Source organism: Atractosteus spatula (assembly GCF_055471065.1).
Source record: "Atractosteus spatula isolate fAtrSpa1 chromosome 10 unlocalized genomic scaffold, fAtrSpa1.hap1 SUPER_10_unloc_2, whole genome shotgun sequence".
Taxonomy (NCBI): Eukaryota; Metazoa; Chordata; class Actinopteri; order Semionotiformes; family Lepisosteidae; genus Atractosteus; species Atractosteus spatula.
The window spans coordinates 2,130,796-2,149,733 of record NW_028296622.1 but is presented as its reverse complement, the minus strand read 5'-3'; the positions used below and the strand labels follow the sequence as shown (position 1 = coordinate 2,149,733).

General features: G+C 56.5%; 1 protein-coding gene across 1 annotated transcript; it reads left to right on the top strand.

Moving 5' to 3' along the window:
• The first annotated feature begins 1,702 nt into the window (after window positions 1–1,702).
• Window positions 1,703–16,829, top strand: LOC148812635 (uncharacterized). Its single transcript, XM_088908601.1, has 10 exons — window positions 1,703–1,770; window positions 2,945–3,491; window positions 5,315–5,370; window positions 6,156–6,176; window positions 6,448–6,720; window positions 9,179–9,463; window positions 10,781–11,059; window positions 12,207–12,385; window positions 12,483–12,593; window positions 13,783–16,829. Exons 3-10 carry the CDS (start codon window positions 5,322–5,324, stop codon window positions 13,990–13,992), a joined length of 1,407 nt encoding a protein of 468 aa, XP_088764727.1. The 5' UTR covers window positions 1,703–1,770; window positions 2,945–3,491; window positions 5,315–5,321; the 3' UTR covers window positions 13,993–16,829.
• Window positions 16,830–18,938: the final 2,109 nt, after the last annotated feature.

The window sequence follows — 18,938 nt, the reverse complement described above, 5'->3', positions numbered from 1 at the left end:
TCTGCCGCACCGCCGAGCTCGCCCAGCGATTCAACGTTAATGACCTGCAGTAGCTTCAGCGCTGGGCAGAACCCAACCTCTCAGCCTTACAATATGAAGGTTTTCGTCTCCGCGTACCTGTTCCGAGCTCTTCCGTCCCAGAACCGCGGTTCTGCGGGACCGACCTCCAGCAGAGTCCATATCCTGGTTGGTGTCCTGAGACCGCAGGAGGTTCCTGTTTCACAGAGCAAAGAGAGAGAGAAAGACGTCCTGAACTGGAGATGAACAGGCACGGGTCCTGCGGGAGAAGAAACGGGGACTCTGCCTCGGCAGCGCGGCGGAATCGGTCGCTGATCGATGCGAACTGATCGATCGGCTCCGCCGCTGATCCACCGCGGAGGAGAAACGCGAACTCGCTCGCTCGGCCTCGCGTAGTTTCCCGGTTTAAAACAACAACAACAACAACAACAACAACAAAAAAGCTGCTCAGACTCACTTGGGCTTTACCGACGAGTCCGTCAGGAGCCGAGCACTCCGAGCCGGGGAGCCGGGCGCGGAGGCCCTGTCTCTCCGCCTCTCTCCTCACTCGAGACCGAGGCCCCGGGCGGCCGGGCGAGATTTAAAGAGACGGCCGCACTCAGACCCCCAGACAGCACAGAGCCCGGCCAGTCTGCACTCGGGACAGTCAGGCTGCGTGAAGTTGTCCGACCCCCCCACAGACGGCACAAACGATGAACCCCCCTCCCCTCCTCACTGAAAGTGGTGTTTCTGCTGCTTTCGCTCCCGAGAGCTGGCGCGATATATATATACACACACATATAGCGAGATATTGTGGGTTTCGGGGACTGTGCTGTTTGCTGGAGGGGTGTCACCCCGGAGCTGGACGAGCAGACCACGTCCTGGGTCCCGCACACCGCAAAGGACACGATTTCAGAGGTCGGCCCTCACACTGTGCCCTACACCAAGGAGAGGCCGGGAAGACGCACAGAAACACGCCTCATCGTGCTGTGTTTGCATGTACGAGCACTGCAGACACGAAGACACGGATAACGACGGACTTTTAAGACCTTGGACAGATGTGCGGTTGTTTTAAATCACACCGCTACGTAGTATGGAGACGTGCTCGTTAAAGCCTCTTTCTAAGAACATGCAGTTGTTTGCTCGTGTTTTGAGACGACACCCACAGCTCTTCTGATCAGGGTACGTGATCTTCCTGCTCACACAGAGGCGCAGAAGACACCGATATTAAACACAGAATCCACCGCCCCCCACCCGGGCACACAGAGGACCACAGCTACAGAGCTGTTCCTCTCGCACCGGTAACAGAGCGCCTGAACTGGGCAGACTGGGGTCACTGGATCACCCGAGAGACGACACCCGCAGCTCTTCTGATCAGGGTACGTGATCTTCCTGCTCACACAGAGGCGCAGAAGACACCGATATTAAACACAGAATCCACCGCCCCCCACCCGGGCACACAGAGGACCACAGCTACAGAGCTGTTCCTCTCGCACCGGTAACAGAGCGCCTGAACTGGGCAGACTGGGGTCACTGGATCACCCGAGAGACGACACCCGCAGCTCTTCTGATCAGGGTACGAGATCTTCCTGCTCACACAGAGGCGCAGAAGACACCGATATTAAACACAGAATCCACCGCCCCCCACCCGGGCACACAGAGGACCACAGCTACAGAGCTGTTCCTCTCGCACCGGTAACAGAGCGCCTGAACTGGGCAGACTGGGGTCACTGGATCACCCGAGAGACGACACCCGCAGCTCTTCTGATCAGGGTACGTGATCTTCCTGCTCACACAGAGGCGCAGAAGACACCGATATTAAACACAGAATCCACCGCCCCCCACCCGGGCACACAGAGGACCACAGCTACAGAGCTGTTCCTCTCGCACCGGTAACAGAGCACCTGAACTGGGCAGACTGGGGTCACTGGATCACCCGAGAGACAAGACGCTATATCTCGCGAGCGAGACCGGCACAAACGCAGCACTAACAAATGAGGGGGGTTTCGTCGTTAGTGCTGTCTGTAGGGGCGCCAACTTAACGGAGCTCACTGTACCCCTCCAGTCCAGTCTGGGTCACACTGTACCCCTCCAGTCCAGTCTGTCACACTGTACCCTTCCAGTCCAGTCTGGGTCACACTGTACCCCTCCAGTCCACAGATCACTGGTCCAGTCTGGGTCACACTGTACCCCTCCAGTCCAGAGATCACTGGTCCGGTCTGGGTCACACTGTACCCCTCCAGTCCAGTCTGGGTCACTCTGTACCCTTCCAGTCTAGAGATCACTGGTCCAGTCTGGGTCACACTGTACCCCTCCAGTCCAGTCTGTCACACTGTACCCCTCCAGTCCAGTCTGGGTCACACTGTACCCCTCCAGTCCAAAGATCACTGGTCCAGTCTGTCACACTGTACCCCTCCAGTCCAGTCTGGGTCGCACTGTACCCCTACAGTCCAGAGATCACTGGTCCACTCTGGGGCACACTGTACCCCTCCAATCCAGTCTGGGTCACACTGTACCCCTCCAGTCCAGAGATCACTGGTCCAGTCTGGGTCACACTGTACCCCTCCAGTCCAGTCTGGGTCACACTGTACCCCTCCAGTCCAGAGATCACTGGTCCAGTCTGGGTCACACAGTACCCCTCCAGTCCAGTCTGGGTCACTCTGTACCCCTACAGTCCAGTCTGGGTCACACTGTACCCCTCCAGTCTAGAGATCGCCGGTCAAGATACTGTCACAGATCGTCTTAAATGTATTTGACGAGACATCATTCCCAATATTCTCAAATACATTAACAATATATTGTTCGCATATTCATTTAGTTAAAACGTATCGCCCTGTACAAAAACATGTTTGTATGGCCCAAGCACCACAGGGTGTGAGAGCAGACTGCTATGTGTAGAAATTCATTTCTTATGGTATTATTATCAATCGTATTATTGCACCGACAGCGTGTCGCGCCGACTCCCTCCCGGAAACACAGCCTCTCTGCGCCGGTGGTGAATAATTCAGCGTCTGGGCGTCTAGAGACAGCTCCTCCACACATCCAGCCTCCCTCGTGTTCTGTTTCGGGGCTCAGAAGAGGCACGATCTCCGCCGAGAAGAGAGCCGAGCCCACAGCCGCAGGCAGCGCCCGGAAAAAGCCGAGCGCCGCCGGAGATGGCCGAACGCGCCGCCCCGAAGAGACAAAAAATAGGGGAAAAGATATCATTTTTTTTTGCCTGAGCCGGATGGGCAGGAGACGAGGAAGGCATTAATTACAACCGCAAAAATCGATAGGAAGAAATTAAGCGCCTCGTCACCGGAAAGCGAGGCCAGGCTGCGCTGTTCGGTGGGTTGAGTGTCGTGAGCGGAGCGGGGTCGGTTTTCTCCGCAGTGCCGGCAGCCTGGACGGACCGGGACCGCACGGGTTAAATTCTGCAGCAGCACCACCAGCAGCAGCAGCAGCAGCAGCAGCTCTCCGCGCCGGGCTGCGAGTCTCCGCCGGTCCACCAACAGGTAACCGGGCTCCGAGCTCTTTTCTGTCTCTCGGGCGGGTTTGTGAACGGTTTCGAGGGACCGGGCGGGGAGAGGTTCGGTTCGGTCCGGTTCGGGGCGGGGGCCGGGGGGTGTTTTCTGTGAAACTGGGGCGGTACCGCCCAGAGTTCGGGGGTCCCAGTTCGACCCAGCCCGTCGCTGGCGCTGCAGTTCGGAGATCCTCGCTGTTCTCGCTATAGCAATGACAATAATAATAGTTATTGTTAATAATAACAGTAATACCGAGAATGAAATTGACGTGTTAATTACAGGGGCGGTGTTAAGGGACAGAAAAGTGTGATTTCGCGGGGAGTGTGTGTGGGCGTGGGCGTGACTGTCACACTGCGGCGTGTCCGGAGAGGGGAACGCGGTCAGACTCGCCTTTCTCCTGCTTTCACGGTTCAGTACTTCGTCTCACTGCGCTGGACTGTGTTTTTACCCTGATCTCACTGCGCTGGACTGCGCTGGACTGTGTTTTTACCCTGATCTCACTGGGCTCTACTGCGCTGTCCTGTGTTTTTACCCTGATCTCACTGGGCTGGACTGCGCTGTCCTGTGTTTTTACCCTGATCTCACTGGGCTGTCCTGTGTTTTTACCCCGATCTCACTGGGCTGTACTGTGTTTTTACCCCGATCTCACTGGGCTGTACTGTGCTGTCCTGTGTTTTTACCCTGATCTCACTGGGCTGTACTGCGCTGTCCTGTTTTTACCCCGATCTCACTGGGCTGTACTGCACTGTCCTGTGTTTCTACCCTGATCTCACTGGGCTGTACTGCACTGTCCTGTGTTTTTACCCTGATCTCACTGGGCAGTACTGCGCTGTCCTGTGTTTTTACTCTGATCTCACTGCGCTGCCCTGTGTTTTTACCCTGATCTCACTGGGCTGTACTGTGTTTTTACCCCGATCTCACTGGGCTGTACTGCGCTGTCCTGTGTTTTTACCCTGATCTCACTGGGCTGTACGGCACTGTCCTGTGTTTTTACCCTGATCTCATTGCGCTGTCCTGTGTTTTTACCCTGATCTCACTGGGCTGTACTGCGCTGTCCTGTGTTTTTACCCTGATCTCACTGCGCTGGACTGTGTTTTTACCCCGATCTCACTGGGCTGTACTGCGCTGTCCTGTGCTTTTACCCTGATCTCACTGGGCTCTACTGCACTGTCCTGTGTTTTTACCCTGATCTCACTGGGCTCTACTGCACTGTCCTGTGTTTTTACCCTGATCTCACTGGGCTGTCCTGTGTTTTAACCCTGATCTCACTGGGCTGGACTGTGCTTTTACCCTGATCTCACTGGGCTGTACTGTGTTTTTACCCTGATCTCACTGGGCTGTCCTGTGCTTTTACCCTGATCTCACTGCACTGTCCTGTGTTTTTACCCTGATCTCACTGGGCTGTACGGCACTGTACTGTGTTTTTACCCTGATCTCACTGGGCTGTCCTGTGCTTTTACCCTGATCTCACTGCACTGTCCTGTGTTTTTACCCTGATCTCACTGAGCTGTACGGCACTGTACTGTGTTTTTACCCTGATCTCACTGGGCTGTCCTGTGCTTTTACCCTGATCTCACTGGGCTGTCCTGTGTTTTTACCCTGATCTCACTGGGCTGTACTAATGTTTGCTCCACATTAATCATGAACTCAATCTGGATTTCTGTATACAGTTGCAGTCAGGGGGTCTGGGGGTAGATTCTGCTCTGGTCTGTCCATGAAGATATTCGATCATTCATGTTCAGTTGTGACAAGTGTGTCTGAGGGAGGAAGTGTGTTTCTCCAGAGCTGTACTGAACTATTCCTGCTGTCCCCAGGGGTCTGATGATGATGATGGGCTGGTTCCTGCTATTCTCTGCTCTGCTGTGGGCTGGTGAGTGTTTTAAAATCCTTTCTTAACAATCATTGCTTACACTTCTATATAGAAGTGTATAGAATGTTCGGACTCGTTAGGACTCGTTTGGACTCATTAAGACTCGTTTGGACTCGTTTGGACTCGTTAGGACTCATTAACCTCCTTAATGAGACCTCCCGGGAAAAACTAAGGTTGCTGCTGGAAGAGGTGTTAGTGGGGCCAGCAGGGGGCGCTCTCACCCTGCGGTCTGTGTGGGTCCTGATGCCCCAGTATAGTGACGGTGGACAGTGGACTGTAAACAGGCGCTGTCCTGCGGATGAGACGTCAAACCGAGGTCCTGACTCTCTGTGGTCATTAACAATCCCAGGGTGTTTCTCGAAAAGAGTAGAGGTGTTACCCCAGTGTCCTGGCCAAATTTCCCATTGGCCCTTACCAGTCATGGCCTCCTAATAATCCCCCTCTATGAATTGGCTACATTACTCTGCTCTCCTCCCCACTGATCGCTGATGTGTGGTTGAGCGTTCTGGCGCACTATGGCTGCCGTCGCATCATCCAGGTGGGGCTGCACATTGGTGGTGGTGGAAGGGATCCCCATTACCTGTAAAGTGCTTTGAGTGGAGTGTCCAGAAAAGCGCTATATAAGTGTAAGCAATTATTATTATTATTATTATTAAGACTTGTTAAGACTTGTTAGGACTCGTTAAGACTCGTTAGGATGCATTAAGACTCCGAGAGAGAATGAACGAGCTCCAAGGCAGCAGATCGGCTCATGTCCTCTGTCTTCTCTGCTCTTGTCTCGTCAGGACCATCCTCGGCGCAGTCCGGTAAGAGTCCCGAACCGGGGGCCGAGCTCCGGCGTTCCCAGTCCCGCACACAGGAAGGCAGGGATGAGGTCCCACCTCGATGTCTTTCTGAGTGTTCGGAGAGAGGGGTCCTGTAATACCCAGGAATGGGCACTAGGAGGTGCTCTTCAGTCAGAACCGTGTGTGTGGGGTCAGGGCCCTTGTAATACCCAGGAATGGGCACTAGGGGGAGGGGGGGCTTTACCAGTGTGTGAGAAGATCTCTCTGCGACTCCAGCTCACTCTCTCTCCAGGGACGGAGGAGACGAAGACTCTTCTCCTCGGTGAAGACCTCTACATCCCAGTGCCCACGAACCAGTCGGCCGAGGTGCTGTTCCAGCCCGGGACCAACCCAGACTCCTCCAGGGTCCTGATGGCGGAGGGGCGCGTCCTGGAGCCCAGGTGTCTCTTCCACAACGAGTCCGGCCTGCTGGTCCTGAGAAACGTCACCGCGGCCGACAGTGGGGTCTACTTGGTGAGGCTGAGGCAGTCCTGGTACATCGGCAACATCACCGTGATGGTGAGAGGTAAGAGCCTGGAGAGACAGACAGGCTGAGAGAGAGAGAGACAGGCACAGCACACCCACAACATCACCGTGATGGTGAGAGGTAAGAGCCTGGAGAGACAGACAGGCTGAGAGAGAGAGAGAGAGAGAGACAGGCACAGCACACCCACAACATCACCGTGATGGTGAGAGGTAAGAGCCTGGAGAGACAGACAGGCTGAGAGAGAGAGAGAGAGAGAGACAGGCACAGCACACCCACAACATCACCGTGATGGTGAGAGGTAAGAGCCTGGAGAGACAGACAGGCTGAGAGAGAGAGAGACAGGCACAGCACACCCACAACATCACCGTGATGGTGAGAGGTAAGAGCCTGGAGAGACAGACAGGCTGAGAGAGAGAGAGAGACAGGCACAGCACACCCACAACATCACCGTGACGGTGAGAGGTAAGAGCCTGGAGAGACAGACAGGTGAGAGAGAGAGAGAGAGACAGGCACAGCACACCCACAACATCACCGTGACGGTGAGAGGTAAGAGCCTGGAGAGACAGACAGGCTGAGAGAGAGAGAGAGAGAGAGAGAGAGACAGGCACAGCACACCCACAACATCACCGTGACGGTGAGAGGTAAGAGCCTGGAGAGACAGACAGGCTGAGAGAGAGAGAGAGAGACAGGCACAGCACACCCACAACATCACCGTGATGGTGAGAGGTAAGAGCCTGGAGAGACAGACAGGCTGAGAGAGAGAGAGACAGGCACAGCACACCCACAACATCACCGTGACGGTGAGAGGTAAGAGCCTGGAGAGACAGACAGGCTGAGAGAGAGAGACAGGCACAGCACACCCACAACATCACCGTGACGGTGAGAGGTAAGAGCCTGGAGAGACAGACAGGCTGAGAGAGAGAGAGAGAGACAGGCACAGCACACCCACAACATCACCGTGACGGTGAGAGGTAAGAGCCTGGAGAGACAGACAGGCTGAGAGAGAGAGAGAGAGACAGGCACAGCACACCCACAACATCACCGTGATGGTGAGAGGTAAGAGCCTGGAGAGACAGACAGGCTGAGAGAGAGAGAGACAGGCACAGCACACCCACAACATCACCGTGATGGTGAGAGGTAAGAGCCTGGAGAGACAGACAGGCTGAGAGAGAGAGAGAGACAGGCACAGCACACCCACAACATCACTGTGACAGTGAGAGGTAAGAGCCTGGAGAGACAGACAGGCTGAGAGAGAGAGACAGGCACAGCATACCCACAACATCACTGTGACAGTGAGAGGTAAGAGCCTGGAGAGACAGACAGGCTGAGAGAGAGAGAGAGAGACAGGCACAGCACACCCACAACATCACCGTGATGGTGAGAGGTAAGAGCCTGGAGAGACAGACAGGCTGAGAGAGAGAGAGAGAGACAGGCACAGCACACCCACAACATCACCGTGACGGTGAGAGGTAAGAGCCTGGAGAGACAGACAGGCTGAGAGAGAGAGAGAGAGACAGGCACAGCACACCCACAACATCACCGTGACGGTGAGAGGTAAGAGCCTGGAGAGACAGACAGGCTGAGAGAGAGAGAGAGAGACAGGCACAGCACACCCACAACATCACCGTGATGGTGAGAGGTAAGAGCCTGGAGAGACAGACAGGCTGAGAGAGAGAGAGAGAGACAGGCACAGCACACCCACAACATCACCGTGATGGTGAGAGGTAAGAGCCGGGAGAGACAGACAGGCTGAGAGAGAGAGAGACAGGCACAGCACACCCACAACATCACCGTGATGGTGAGAGGTAAGAGCCTGGAGAGACAGACAGGCTGAGAGAGAGAGAGACAGGCACAGCACACCCACAACATCACCGTGATGGTGAGAGGTAAGAGCCGGGAGAGACAGACAGTCTGAGAGAGAGAGAGAGAGAGAGAGAGACAGGCACAGCACACCCACAACATCACCGTGATGGTGAGAGGTAAGAGCCGGGAGAGACAGACAGGTGAGAGAGAGAGAGAGAGACAGGCACAGCACACCCACAACATCACCGTGATGGTGAGAGGTAAGAGCCTGGAGAGACAGACAGGCTGAGAGAGAGAGAGAGAGACAGGCACAGCACACCCACAACATCACCGTGATGGTGAGAGGTAAGAGCCGGGAGAGACAGACAGGCTGAGAGAGAGAGAGAGAGAGAGAGAGACAGGCACAGCACACCCACAACATCACCGTGATGGTGAGAGGTAAGAGCCTGGAGAGACAGACAGGCTGAGAGAGAGAGAGAGAGACAGGCACAGCACACCCACAACATCACCGTGATGGTGAGAGGTAAGAGCCTGGAGAGACAGACAGGCTGAGAGAGAGAGAGACAGGCACAGCACACCCACAACATCACCGTGATGGTGAGAGGTAAGAGCCTGGAGAGACAGACAGGCTGAGAGAGAGAGACAGGAATGCTGCAAGACGACCCCCCCCTCTCTCTTCCCTCTGCCGTGTCAGACTGCTTCGCCGAGCACCTGGTGCAGACCGGAGGCTCCCTGGAGCTCGCGCTGAGAGAGGACGTCTCCAGGCTGCTCCTGGAGTTCGAGCCCCTGCCGTCCGGAGGGAACGAGACCCTGGTGCTGCTGAACCGCAGCCAGACGCCGGACCCGCGCTACCGCGCGCGCGTCTCCATGGGCAGCCGGCACTGGAGTCTGCACGCCGTGACGGCCGGGGACCAGGGGGTCTACATCGTGCGCGACTGGGAGGGCAGAGAGCTGGACAGGGTCTGTCTGGTGCTGAGAGGTGAGACCAGACCGCCGTCAGCGTTGCCTTCGCTATCATCGCCGTCATCTTCATCGCTATCATCGCCATCACTGTCATCATCATCACTGTCACTATCATCTTCATCACTATCATCACCATCACCGTCGTCATCACTGACTATCATCACTGCCACTATCATCATCATCACCGTCACAATCATCATTATCAATGTCACTATCATCTTCATCACTATCATCGCCGTCACTCTCATCATCATCACCGTCATCATCACTGACTATCATCACTGCCACTATCATCATCATCACCGTCACAATCATCATTATCAATGTCACTATCATCTTCATCACTATCATCGCCGTCACTATCTCTCATCATCATCACCGTCATCATCACTGACCATCATCACTGCCACTATCATCATCATCACCGTCACAATCATCATTATCAATGTCACTATCATCTTCATCACTATCATCACCGTCACTGTCACTCATCATCACCGTCATCATCACCGTCACTATCATTCATCTTCATCACCATCATCATTACTATCATCATCATCATCACCATCATAATCATCGTCACTAACATCTTCATCACTATCATCACCGTCACTATCTCTCATCATCATCACTGTCACTATCATCATCATCACCAAATCTATCACAATCATCATCAGTCACTATCATCTTCATCACTATTTCTCATCGTCATCATCATCGTCACTGTCATGATCATCACTATTACTCATCATCACTATCAGTCACTATCATCACCAACACTCACTCATCATCATCACTGTCACTTTCAATAATCATCATTATTAGTCAACATATCCCTATCAGTCACGGTCACTGTCATCATCATCATCACTGTGACTATTAGTCATCATCACTGTCTCCATCATCATCACAATTTATTATTGTTATTGTGTGCATCATCATCGCCACTGCCACCACCGTCATCATAAAACACCAGAACCAGGCCCGACTTGCTCCATATTTCCGAGCGAGGGCGGGGACGACGCGATCATGCCGGTCATTGACTCGTCTAGGAGAATCATTCCGTCGCATTTCACAAAAAAAAACAGCCACCCTTCCCTCCAGCCTCTGGGAGCCCTTCGGGGACGGTAGAGTCCATGAACGTGCCCACGTCATCGAGCCCAGCTGTCCGAGCACACCGCCGTAGCGGTGCCCAGAGGCTGACGTGACTGGGCAGCTGTCCCTCAGCCCGTAGAAAAACCTCCAGCCAAACCTGGTTATACTGACCTTTGACCTTTACCCTTTTCCCTTCAACCCCGTAACGTTCTGCCGTGCCTCTCCGTCTCCGGTCCAGAGCCCACCCGCTACGCCGACCTGCCCTGGGGGGGCACCCTGAAGATGGACCTGGCGCCGGGGGGCGCGGCCGCCAGCCTGCTCTTCACCCCCGACGGCGAGCGGGCCGCCCGGGTGCTGGTGCGGGACGGGGAGGTGGCCGACCTGCGCTACAGCCGGCGCCTCCTGCTGGAGGGCGGGCTGTGGGCCCTGCGCGAGCTAAAGCCGGCCGACGCCGGGCTCTACCAGATCGCCGACCCGCAGGGCCGGGCCTTCGCCAGCATCTACGCCAGGGTGCAAGGTCAGGCCCGATCCCCTTGCGCCGGGCTCCCGGTTCTGGGTCCGAGGGCGGCTACGAGCCCCGCCGACTGTGCACGCGCACACGGGGAGAGGAGGGGAAGGGCAGGCAGAGGCCTCCCTCACCGACAGCACTGCCTGCCTGCGGGCCAATAGGGGGCGCTGCACAGACACGAGAGAGAGCCCTGGCCCGGCTCATCCCACCCTAAGGTTGAGTGAGTCTTCAATGAGCCCTCCCCCTGGCCAATGGGCTGTCATTAAGCTTGATTGACTCTTCCTTGAGCCAATGGGCTGTCATTAAGCTTGATTGACTCTTGCTTGAGCCAGTGGGCTGTCATTAAACTTGATTGACTCTTGCTTGAGCCAATGGGCTGTCATTAAGCCGGCCACAAGGGGGCGCTGTACCACTGAGAGAGAGAGCGAGCGCCCTGGCCCAGCTGAACCACATGGCTCAGTCTTTTCATTTAATACCCCCACCCCGAGCTGCACCTACCCCGTGCCTCTCTCTTGTCTCTCTCTCCTCTCTGACCCCTGTGTCTCTCTCTCTCTCCTCTGTCCTCTCTCCTCTCTGACCCTTGTGTGTCTCTCTCCTGTCTCTCTCTCCCCTCTCTGACCCCTGTGTCTCTCTCTCCTGTCTCTCTCTGACCCCTGTGTCTCTCTCTCTCTCCTCTGTCCTCTCTCCTCTCTGACCCTTGTGTCTCTCTCTCCTCTCTCCTCTCTGTCAATTCAGTTAAAGTTCAGCTAAATGTCAGTTAAAGTCTTATTCTCTATCGGCTGGGCAGGCAGTCCAGTGTATGTGCAGTCCAGTGTATGTGCACTTAGGAACATGTTTTATTGTATTTGGGTTTTCTGAGGGTGGTGATCGCTAGTTTCACCTGTAAAACTGGAACTCCTATGAGCTTCTCCCATTCCAACCAGTAGGTCTTGGCCAAGCTGGTCCAAACCTCAGAGACAGGTTTCTGACCTCTGTCACATTGCCACAAGGTTTAGAAAGGACAGTTTTGAGTGAGTCTTCCTTGAGCCCTCCCCCTGGCCAATGGGCTTTCATTAAGGACGAGTGACTCTTCCTTGAGCCAATGGGCTGTGAGCAGCTGTCTATCCTTCCTGGCCGCTCTGACGTTTCCTCTCCTGCCCCCCTCCCCTCTCGCCAGCCTATAAGCTCCCTCCTCTGTACGTGGCCATCCTGTCGCTGCTGGGGGTGGTGGCCTTCCTGCTCTGCGTGTGCCTGGTGTCCTGCCTCTTCAGGATCCGCCGCAGGGAGCTGAAGGCCAAGGCCATCGCCAAGATCGCCCAGGAGGCCGGCAAGGGCGACGGAGAGGCGTTCCGCCAGGTGAGGGCCGACCCGTGACCCCTGACCCCCGTCCCCGCTCCCCGACCCCTGACCCCCGAGCTGTGGCTGACCAGTGTGCGCTCTGCGGTCCCCACAGGTCGTCCAGGAGGTGTACACCCGGTTCTCCGAGGATCAGTCCACGTCCCAGTCGGTGTCGCAGTGGGAGGACAAGCCGAGCTACAGGGAGGTGACCGAAGAGGAAGCGAAGGTACCCCCACAGGTCACACTGTACCCCTCCAGTCCAGAGATCACTGGTCCAGTCTGGGTCACACTGTACCCCTCCAGTCCAGAGATCACTGGTCCAGTCTGGGTCACACTGTACCCCTTCAGTCCAGTCTGGGTCACTCTGTACCCTTCCAGTCCAGAGATCACTGGTCCAGTCTGGGTCACACTGTACCCCTCCAGTCCAGAGATCACTGGTCCAGTCTGTCACACTGTACCCCTCCAGTCCAGAGATCACTGGTCCAGTCTGGGGCACACTGTACCCCTCCAGTCCAGTCTGGGTCACACTGTACCCCTCCAGTCCAGAGATCGCTGGTCCAGTCTGGGTCACACTGTACCCCTCCAGTCCAGTCTGGGTCACACTGTACCCCTCCAGTCCAGAGATCACTGGTCCAGTCTGGGTCACACTGTACCCCTCCAGTCCAGTCTGGGTCACACTGTACCCCTCCAGTCCAGAGATCACTGGTCCAGTCTGTCACACTGTACCCCTCCAGTCCAGTCTGGGTCACACTGTACCCCTCCAGTCCAGAGATCACTGGTCCAGTCTGGATCACACTGTACCCCTCCAGTCCAGTCTGGGTCACACTGTACCCCTCCAGTCCAGAGATCGCTGGTCCAGTCTGGGTCACACTGTACCCCTCCAGTCCAGTCTGGGTCACACTGTACCCCTCCAGTCCAGAGATCGCTGGTCCAGTCTGGGTCACACTGTACCCCTCCAGTCCAGTCTGGGTCACACTGTACCCCTCCAGTCCAGAGATCGCTGGTCCAGTCTGGGTCACACTGTACCCCTCCAGTCCAGTCTGGGTCACTCTGTACCCTCCAGTCCAGAGATCGCTGGTCCAGTCTGGGTCACACTGTACCCCTCCAGTCCAGTCTGGGTCACACTGTACCCCTCCAGTCCAGAGATCACTGGTCCAGTCTGGGTCACACTGTACCCCTCCAGTCCAGTCTGGGTCACACTGTACCCCTCCAGTCCAGAGATCGCTGGTCCAGTCTGGGTCACACTGTACCCCTCCAGTTCAGTCTGGGTCACACTGTACCCCTCCAGTCCAGAGATCACTGGTCCAGTCTGGGTCACACTGTACCCCTCCAGTCCAGAGATCGCTGGTCCAGTCTGTCACACTGTACCCCTCCAGTCCAGCCATGTTGCTGATGTCCTGTCCTCACATTCCCAGGGCCCTGAGGCTTCCAAAACGACCCGTTACCACGCGCTGGCCGACGAGAAGAACTTCCTGGAGTCCAGCGAGCCGGAGTGCGAGTTCCACGGCGCCGCCGCCGCCGCCGACACCTCCGCCGCCGCCGCCGCGCTGCCCCTGGAGAGCGACACCGACCTATCCGCCACCTTCACCTCCGCCAAGCTCAACTTCGGCCCCGCGGACTGCTAGGGCTGGGGGGCGGAGTCAGGGGGCGGAGCCAGGGGCGGGGTCGAGGGGTGGGGTGAGGGGGGCGGGGTCTAATTTTAACACACCGTAGTCCAACGCCTTCCAGCACAGACAGGATTCCTCTGTGTCCAGGACGCTTTCTAACAGGAAGTCTTCGAGTCCACTGGCTCTCCCCCGAGCGTCGCGCTGGGAATGTCACCGCGAGGGCTGGGAATGGTGCGCTTGCTGTCAGAAGGGTTCACTTTTCACCCCAGATCCCCTGGACACTCACCGGGACAAGCGAGAAAGGCTCTTCCCCCGGCGCCTCTCCTTTGCTCGCCTGCTCATCCACGCGACTGACGCCGAATGTGTATTTTTATCTGCATGATGTGTAAAGAAACAGGCTGCAGCCTGGTCACTACTGTGGAGCTCACCGGCCTGACCTCCTCTCTGAGCCCCACTGCGCTCTGTCCTGCGGCTTGACCTGCGGTCTCCCCACAGTCCCAGTCTGACCCGCAGTCTCCCCACAGTCACAGACACAGTCTGACCCGACCTGCAGTCTCCTCACAGTCACAGTCCCAGTCTGACCTGCAGTCTCCCCACAGTCACAGTCAGTCACAGTCTGACCCGCGGTCTCCCCACAGTCACAGACACAGTCCCAGTCTGACCTGCGGTCTCCCCACAGTCCCAGTCTGACCTGCAGTCTCCCCACAGTCACAGTAAGTCCCAGTCTGACCCTCGGTCTCCCCACAGTCACAGACACAGTCTGACCCGACCTGCAGTCTCCTCACAGTCACAGTCCCAGTCTGACCCGCAGTCTCCCCACAGTCACAGTCAGTCCCAGTCTGACCCGCGGTCTCCCCACAGTCACAGACACAGTCCCAGTCTGACCTGCGGTCTCCCCACAGTCACAGTCTGACCCGCAGTCTCCCCACAGTCACAGTCAGTCCCAGTCTGACCCGCGGTCTCCCCACAGTCACAGACACAGTCCCAGTCTGACCTGCGGTCTCCCCACAGTCCCAGTCACAGTCTGACCAGACCTGCAGTCCCTCACAGTCACAGTCCCAGTCTGACCCGCGGTCTCCCCACAGTCCCAGTCACAGCCTGACCTGCGGTCTCCCCACAGTCACAGTCTGACCCGACCTGCAGTCCCTCACAGTCACAGACACAGTCTGACCTGCGGTCTCCCCACAGTCACAGTCCCAGTCACAGTCTGACCGGACCTGCAGTCCCTCACAGTCACAGTCCCAGTCCGACCGCGGTCTGCCACGAGACACAGAGAGTGTTGCTCTAAGAGTGGCAGGTGTCCGGAACGGCACCTTCTCGTTGTTCTCTCCCTTTCAGCTCCGCCAGAGAACGACAGATTTTGAAGGGGGTGGCGGAGAAACGTCACCAAGAGGTGGGGGAGCACTTTTACCGTCGGCTGTCGGGCTGGTCTCCCGAGACCCCGACACAGCCGGACACGTCCCAGACACGGTCCCCCCTGACTTCCCAACATGGCCTCCGCGTTGACCGCAAATCCCGGGAATCTCTCCCCCCCGCCGTGACCACGCTGTTGTCCGCCCGCTGCATGCCTCTGACCAACCTCCCCTGTACCCCCCTCCAGGGGTGCGCGGGAGGGGCCCCCCCATTTTGGCGCTGTAGTCCCTCGTGGTCGGTCATTCACTGTCATGCCAGGTGCATAGTGGGAAGCGCAGAGAGGTTGTGCCACGCCGCAGGAAGACCCGCTAATTCACGGGCAGCGACCGATTAGCGTGGCGCACCACGATGACGACGCTTGGTGGTTCGGTCTGCCCTGCCCTGTGACCAGGACCAGTTCCAGCCGACTGTGACTGTGATCGGGGACCAGTTCCAGCCGACTGTGACTGTGACCGGGGACCAGTTCCAGCCGTCTGTGACTGTGACCAGGACCAGTTCCAGCCGACTGTGACTGTGATCGGGGACCAGTTCGAGCCGACTGTGACTGTGACCAGTTCGAGCCGACTGTGACTGGTGACCGGGGACCAGTTCCAGCTGACTGTGACTGTGACCGGGGACCAGTTCCAGCCGACTGTGACTGGTGACCGGGGACCAGTTCCAGCCGACTGTGACTGTGACCGGGGACCAGTTCCAGCCGACTGTGACTGTGATCGGGGACCAGTTCCAGCCGACTGTGACCGGGGACCAGTTCCAGCCGACTGTGACTGTGATCGGGGACCAGTTCGAGCCGACTGTGACTGTGACCAGGACGAGTTCCAGCCGACGTGAGTGGTGATCCCCGACGTGGATCGACTCCAGCGATGGTCCGTCACTGGGCAGAGGGAACGCCCATAGCGTCGTCGCGGATCGGATCAGCCCCCCCCCCCCCCGGGGACACCCGACCCCGATCCCGAGTCAATCTGAGCGAGGGATTGGCGGCGGGGCGGGGCCGAGGATGAGGGCCTTTCAGAGCGAGAATAATCCGCCGCGATTCTGGTCGCGAGCGAGCGAGGTCACGGCCCGAGAGGAGGTAGGGTGGGAATCGGGGGGGCAGGGGGATGCTAGAGGGGACCCCCAACGCCTGATTCCACTCATCTCTGCTAGAGCACAGCCTCTCCACCCCCCCCCCCCGGGGGCATGTATCCCACAATGCACGTGGCCGACGGCGTCTCGGTACTGCAGCGTCCGACGTATTTAGATCCCATATTATTCCTTAGTACTCCGGTAGCACTGGGTGAAAAGAAGGGGTTTTACCCGTGTAGAGAAGGACAGCATGCCTCCTTAGTCCTGTACCCCGAGACCGTGCACTTTTGAGAATGCCCAGGAATGCGATAGTCCACACACACACACGCACACGCGCCTGTCACGTCTGAACGTTTTCCAATAAAAAAAACCCTGAGGAAACCAACTTGGCGACAGTGTCTTGGGGTGGGGGTGAACTGGTACCAGGACTCTGGACCCCACAGCACACAGGGGGCAGCCGGAGCCTATCCCAGCAAGCAACGGGAGCAAGGCGGGATACGTCCCGGATGGGACGCCAGTCCATCACGGATACAGAAACTCTCACGGACAAGCACAGGGAGCTGAGTCTCTTTGGTCTGAAGGGAGCGTCCTGCACTGACAGGCTGAAGGAACTGAGTCTCTTTAGTCTGAAGGGAGTGTCCCACACTGACAGGCTGGTGGAACTGAGTCTCTTCAGTCCGAAGGGAGTGTCCCGCACTGACAGGCTGGAGGAACTGAGTCTCTTCAGTCTGAAGGGAGCGTCTCGCACTGACAGGCTGAGGAACTGAGTCTCTTTAGTCTGAAGGGAGTGTCCCACACTGACAGGCTGAGGGAACTGAGTCTCTTTAGTCTGAAGGGAGCGTGTCACACTGACAGGCTGGAGGAACTGAGTCTCTTCAGTCTGAAGGGAGCATCCCACACTGACAGGCTGGAGGAACTGAGTCTCTTCAGTTTAAGAGAGTCCCACACTGACAGGCTGGAGGAACTGAGTCTCTTCAGTCTGAAGGGAGAGTCCCACACTGACAGGCTGGAGGAACCGAGTCTCTTCAGTCTGAAGGGAGCGTCTCGCACTGACAGGCTGGAGGAACTGAGTCTCTTCAGTCTGAAGGGAGCATCCCACACTGACAGGCTGGAGGAACTGAGTCTCTTCAGTCTGAAGGGAGGGTCCCACACTGACAGACTTATGTATAAACAAGGTCACAGCTGATCAGTGAACAAATGTCAGGTGACACCTTTACCTGGAATTTTTCCTTTCTGTAAGAAACAGCAAAGTCACAGCTTCCAGACAGTGATGATGAATATTTTCTTGATGGGACTTTCCACTGTCTTACTGTAAGAGAATGCAAAGTCGTCGCACAGGAGGAAATAAATATGAAATACACAGATTTGGAGAACTGCCAGAGAAAGAATGAAGGAAGTTGACATACGTCTGGATCCTCAGAGATCATTTAGAACTATAGAAGGTAGACAAATGGGTTTAAACTTTCTTTTCACCAAAGGCAGTGGGAGAGGGGAACAAGCTGAGACCCTGGCTTCTCTCCAGACACAGCTGGGTGAGCTCCTCCAGTCAGGACAGGAGGCTCTGCTGTACACAGAGAGGGGTGGGAGGGGGGAACAAGCCGATACCCTGGCTTCTCTCCAGACACAGCTGGGTGAGCTCCTCCAGTCAGGACAGGAGGCTCTACTGTACACAGAGGGGGCTGGGAGGGGGGAACAAGCTGCCCAGCCCTGTTGTTGAAGCAGATAACCCCGGCTGTTTTCAAACTGTTTTTTTTTTAATACAAGCAATAACACAATGCAAACAAAAAAACAATTGTCAGAAGTATATAGTGTACAGTATAGTGCACAGGGGTGTATTTATACACCAGCTCTCAGTGGGGAGGAGAGCAGAGTGATGAAGCCAGTCCAGAGAGAGGGGGTTATTAGGAGGCCGTGAAGAGTAAAGACCAGGGGGAGATTTGGCCAGGACACTGGGGTAACACCCCTACTCTTCTCGAGAGACACCCTGGGATTGTTCATGACCACAGAGAGTCAGGACCTCGGTTTGACGTCTCATCCGCAGGACGGCGCCTGTTTACAGTCCAGTGTCCCCGTCACTATACTGGGGCATCAGGACCCACACAGACTGCAGGGTGAGAGCGCCCCCTGCTGGCCCCACTCACACCTCTCCCAGCAGCAGCCTCAGTGTTTTCCCAGCAGTCTCCCCTCCAGGTACTGGCCAGCCCCACACCTGCTGGGTTCCAGTGAGGGGGGCTGCCAGCTGGGAGATGAAAACCCAGACGTCACTGTTCCGTCAGTGTCGAACTGCAGGAAATTCCCCTTTGATCTACAAAAACGAGCACGACCGGTTTTCCGAAGACACCAGGAGACGAGAGTGCGTCCTCACACACACACACAGTCCTCAGCGGCGTCAGTGAGACAGAGATCCAGCTGCAGTCTGAGACTCGGAGCTCTCGGGACGGGATTCTTAGGTGAGTAAATACAGAGTCTGATCTCAATTTTTCTAGTCC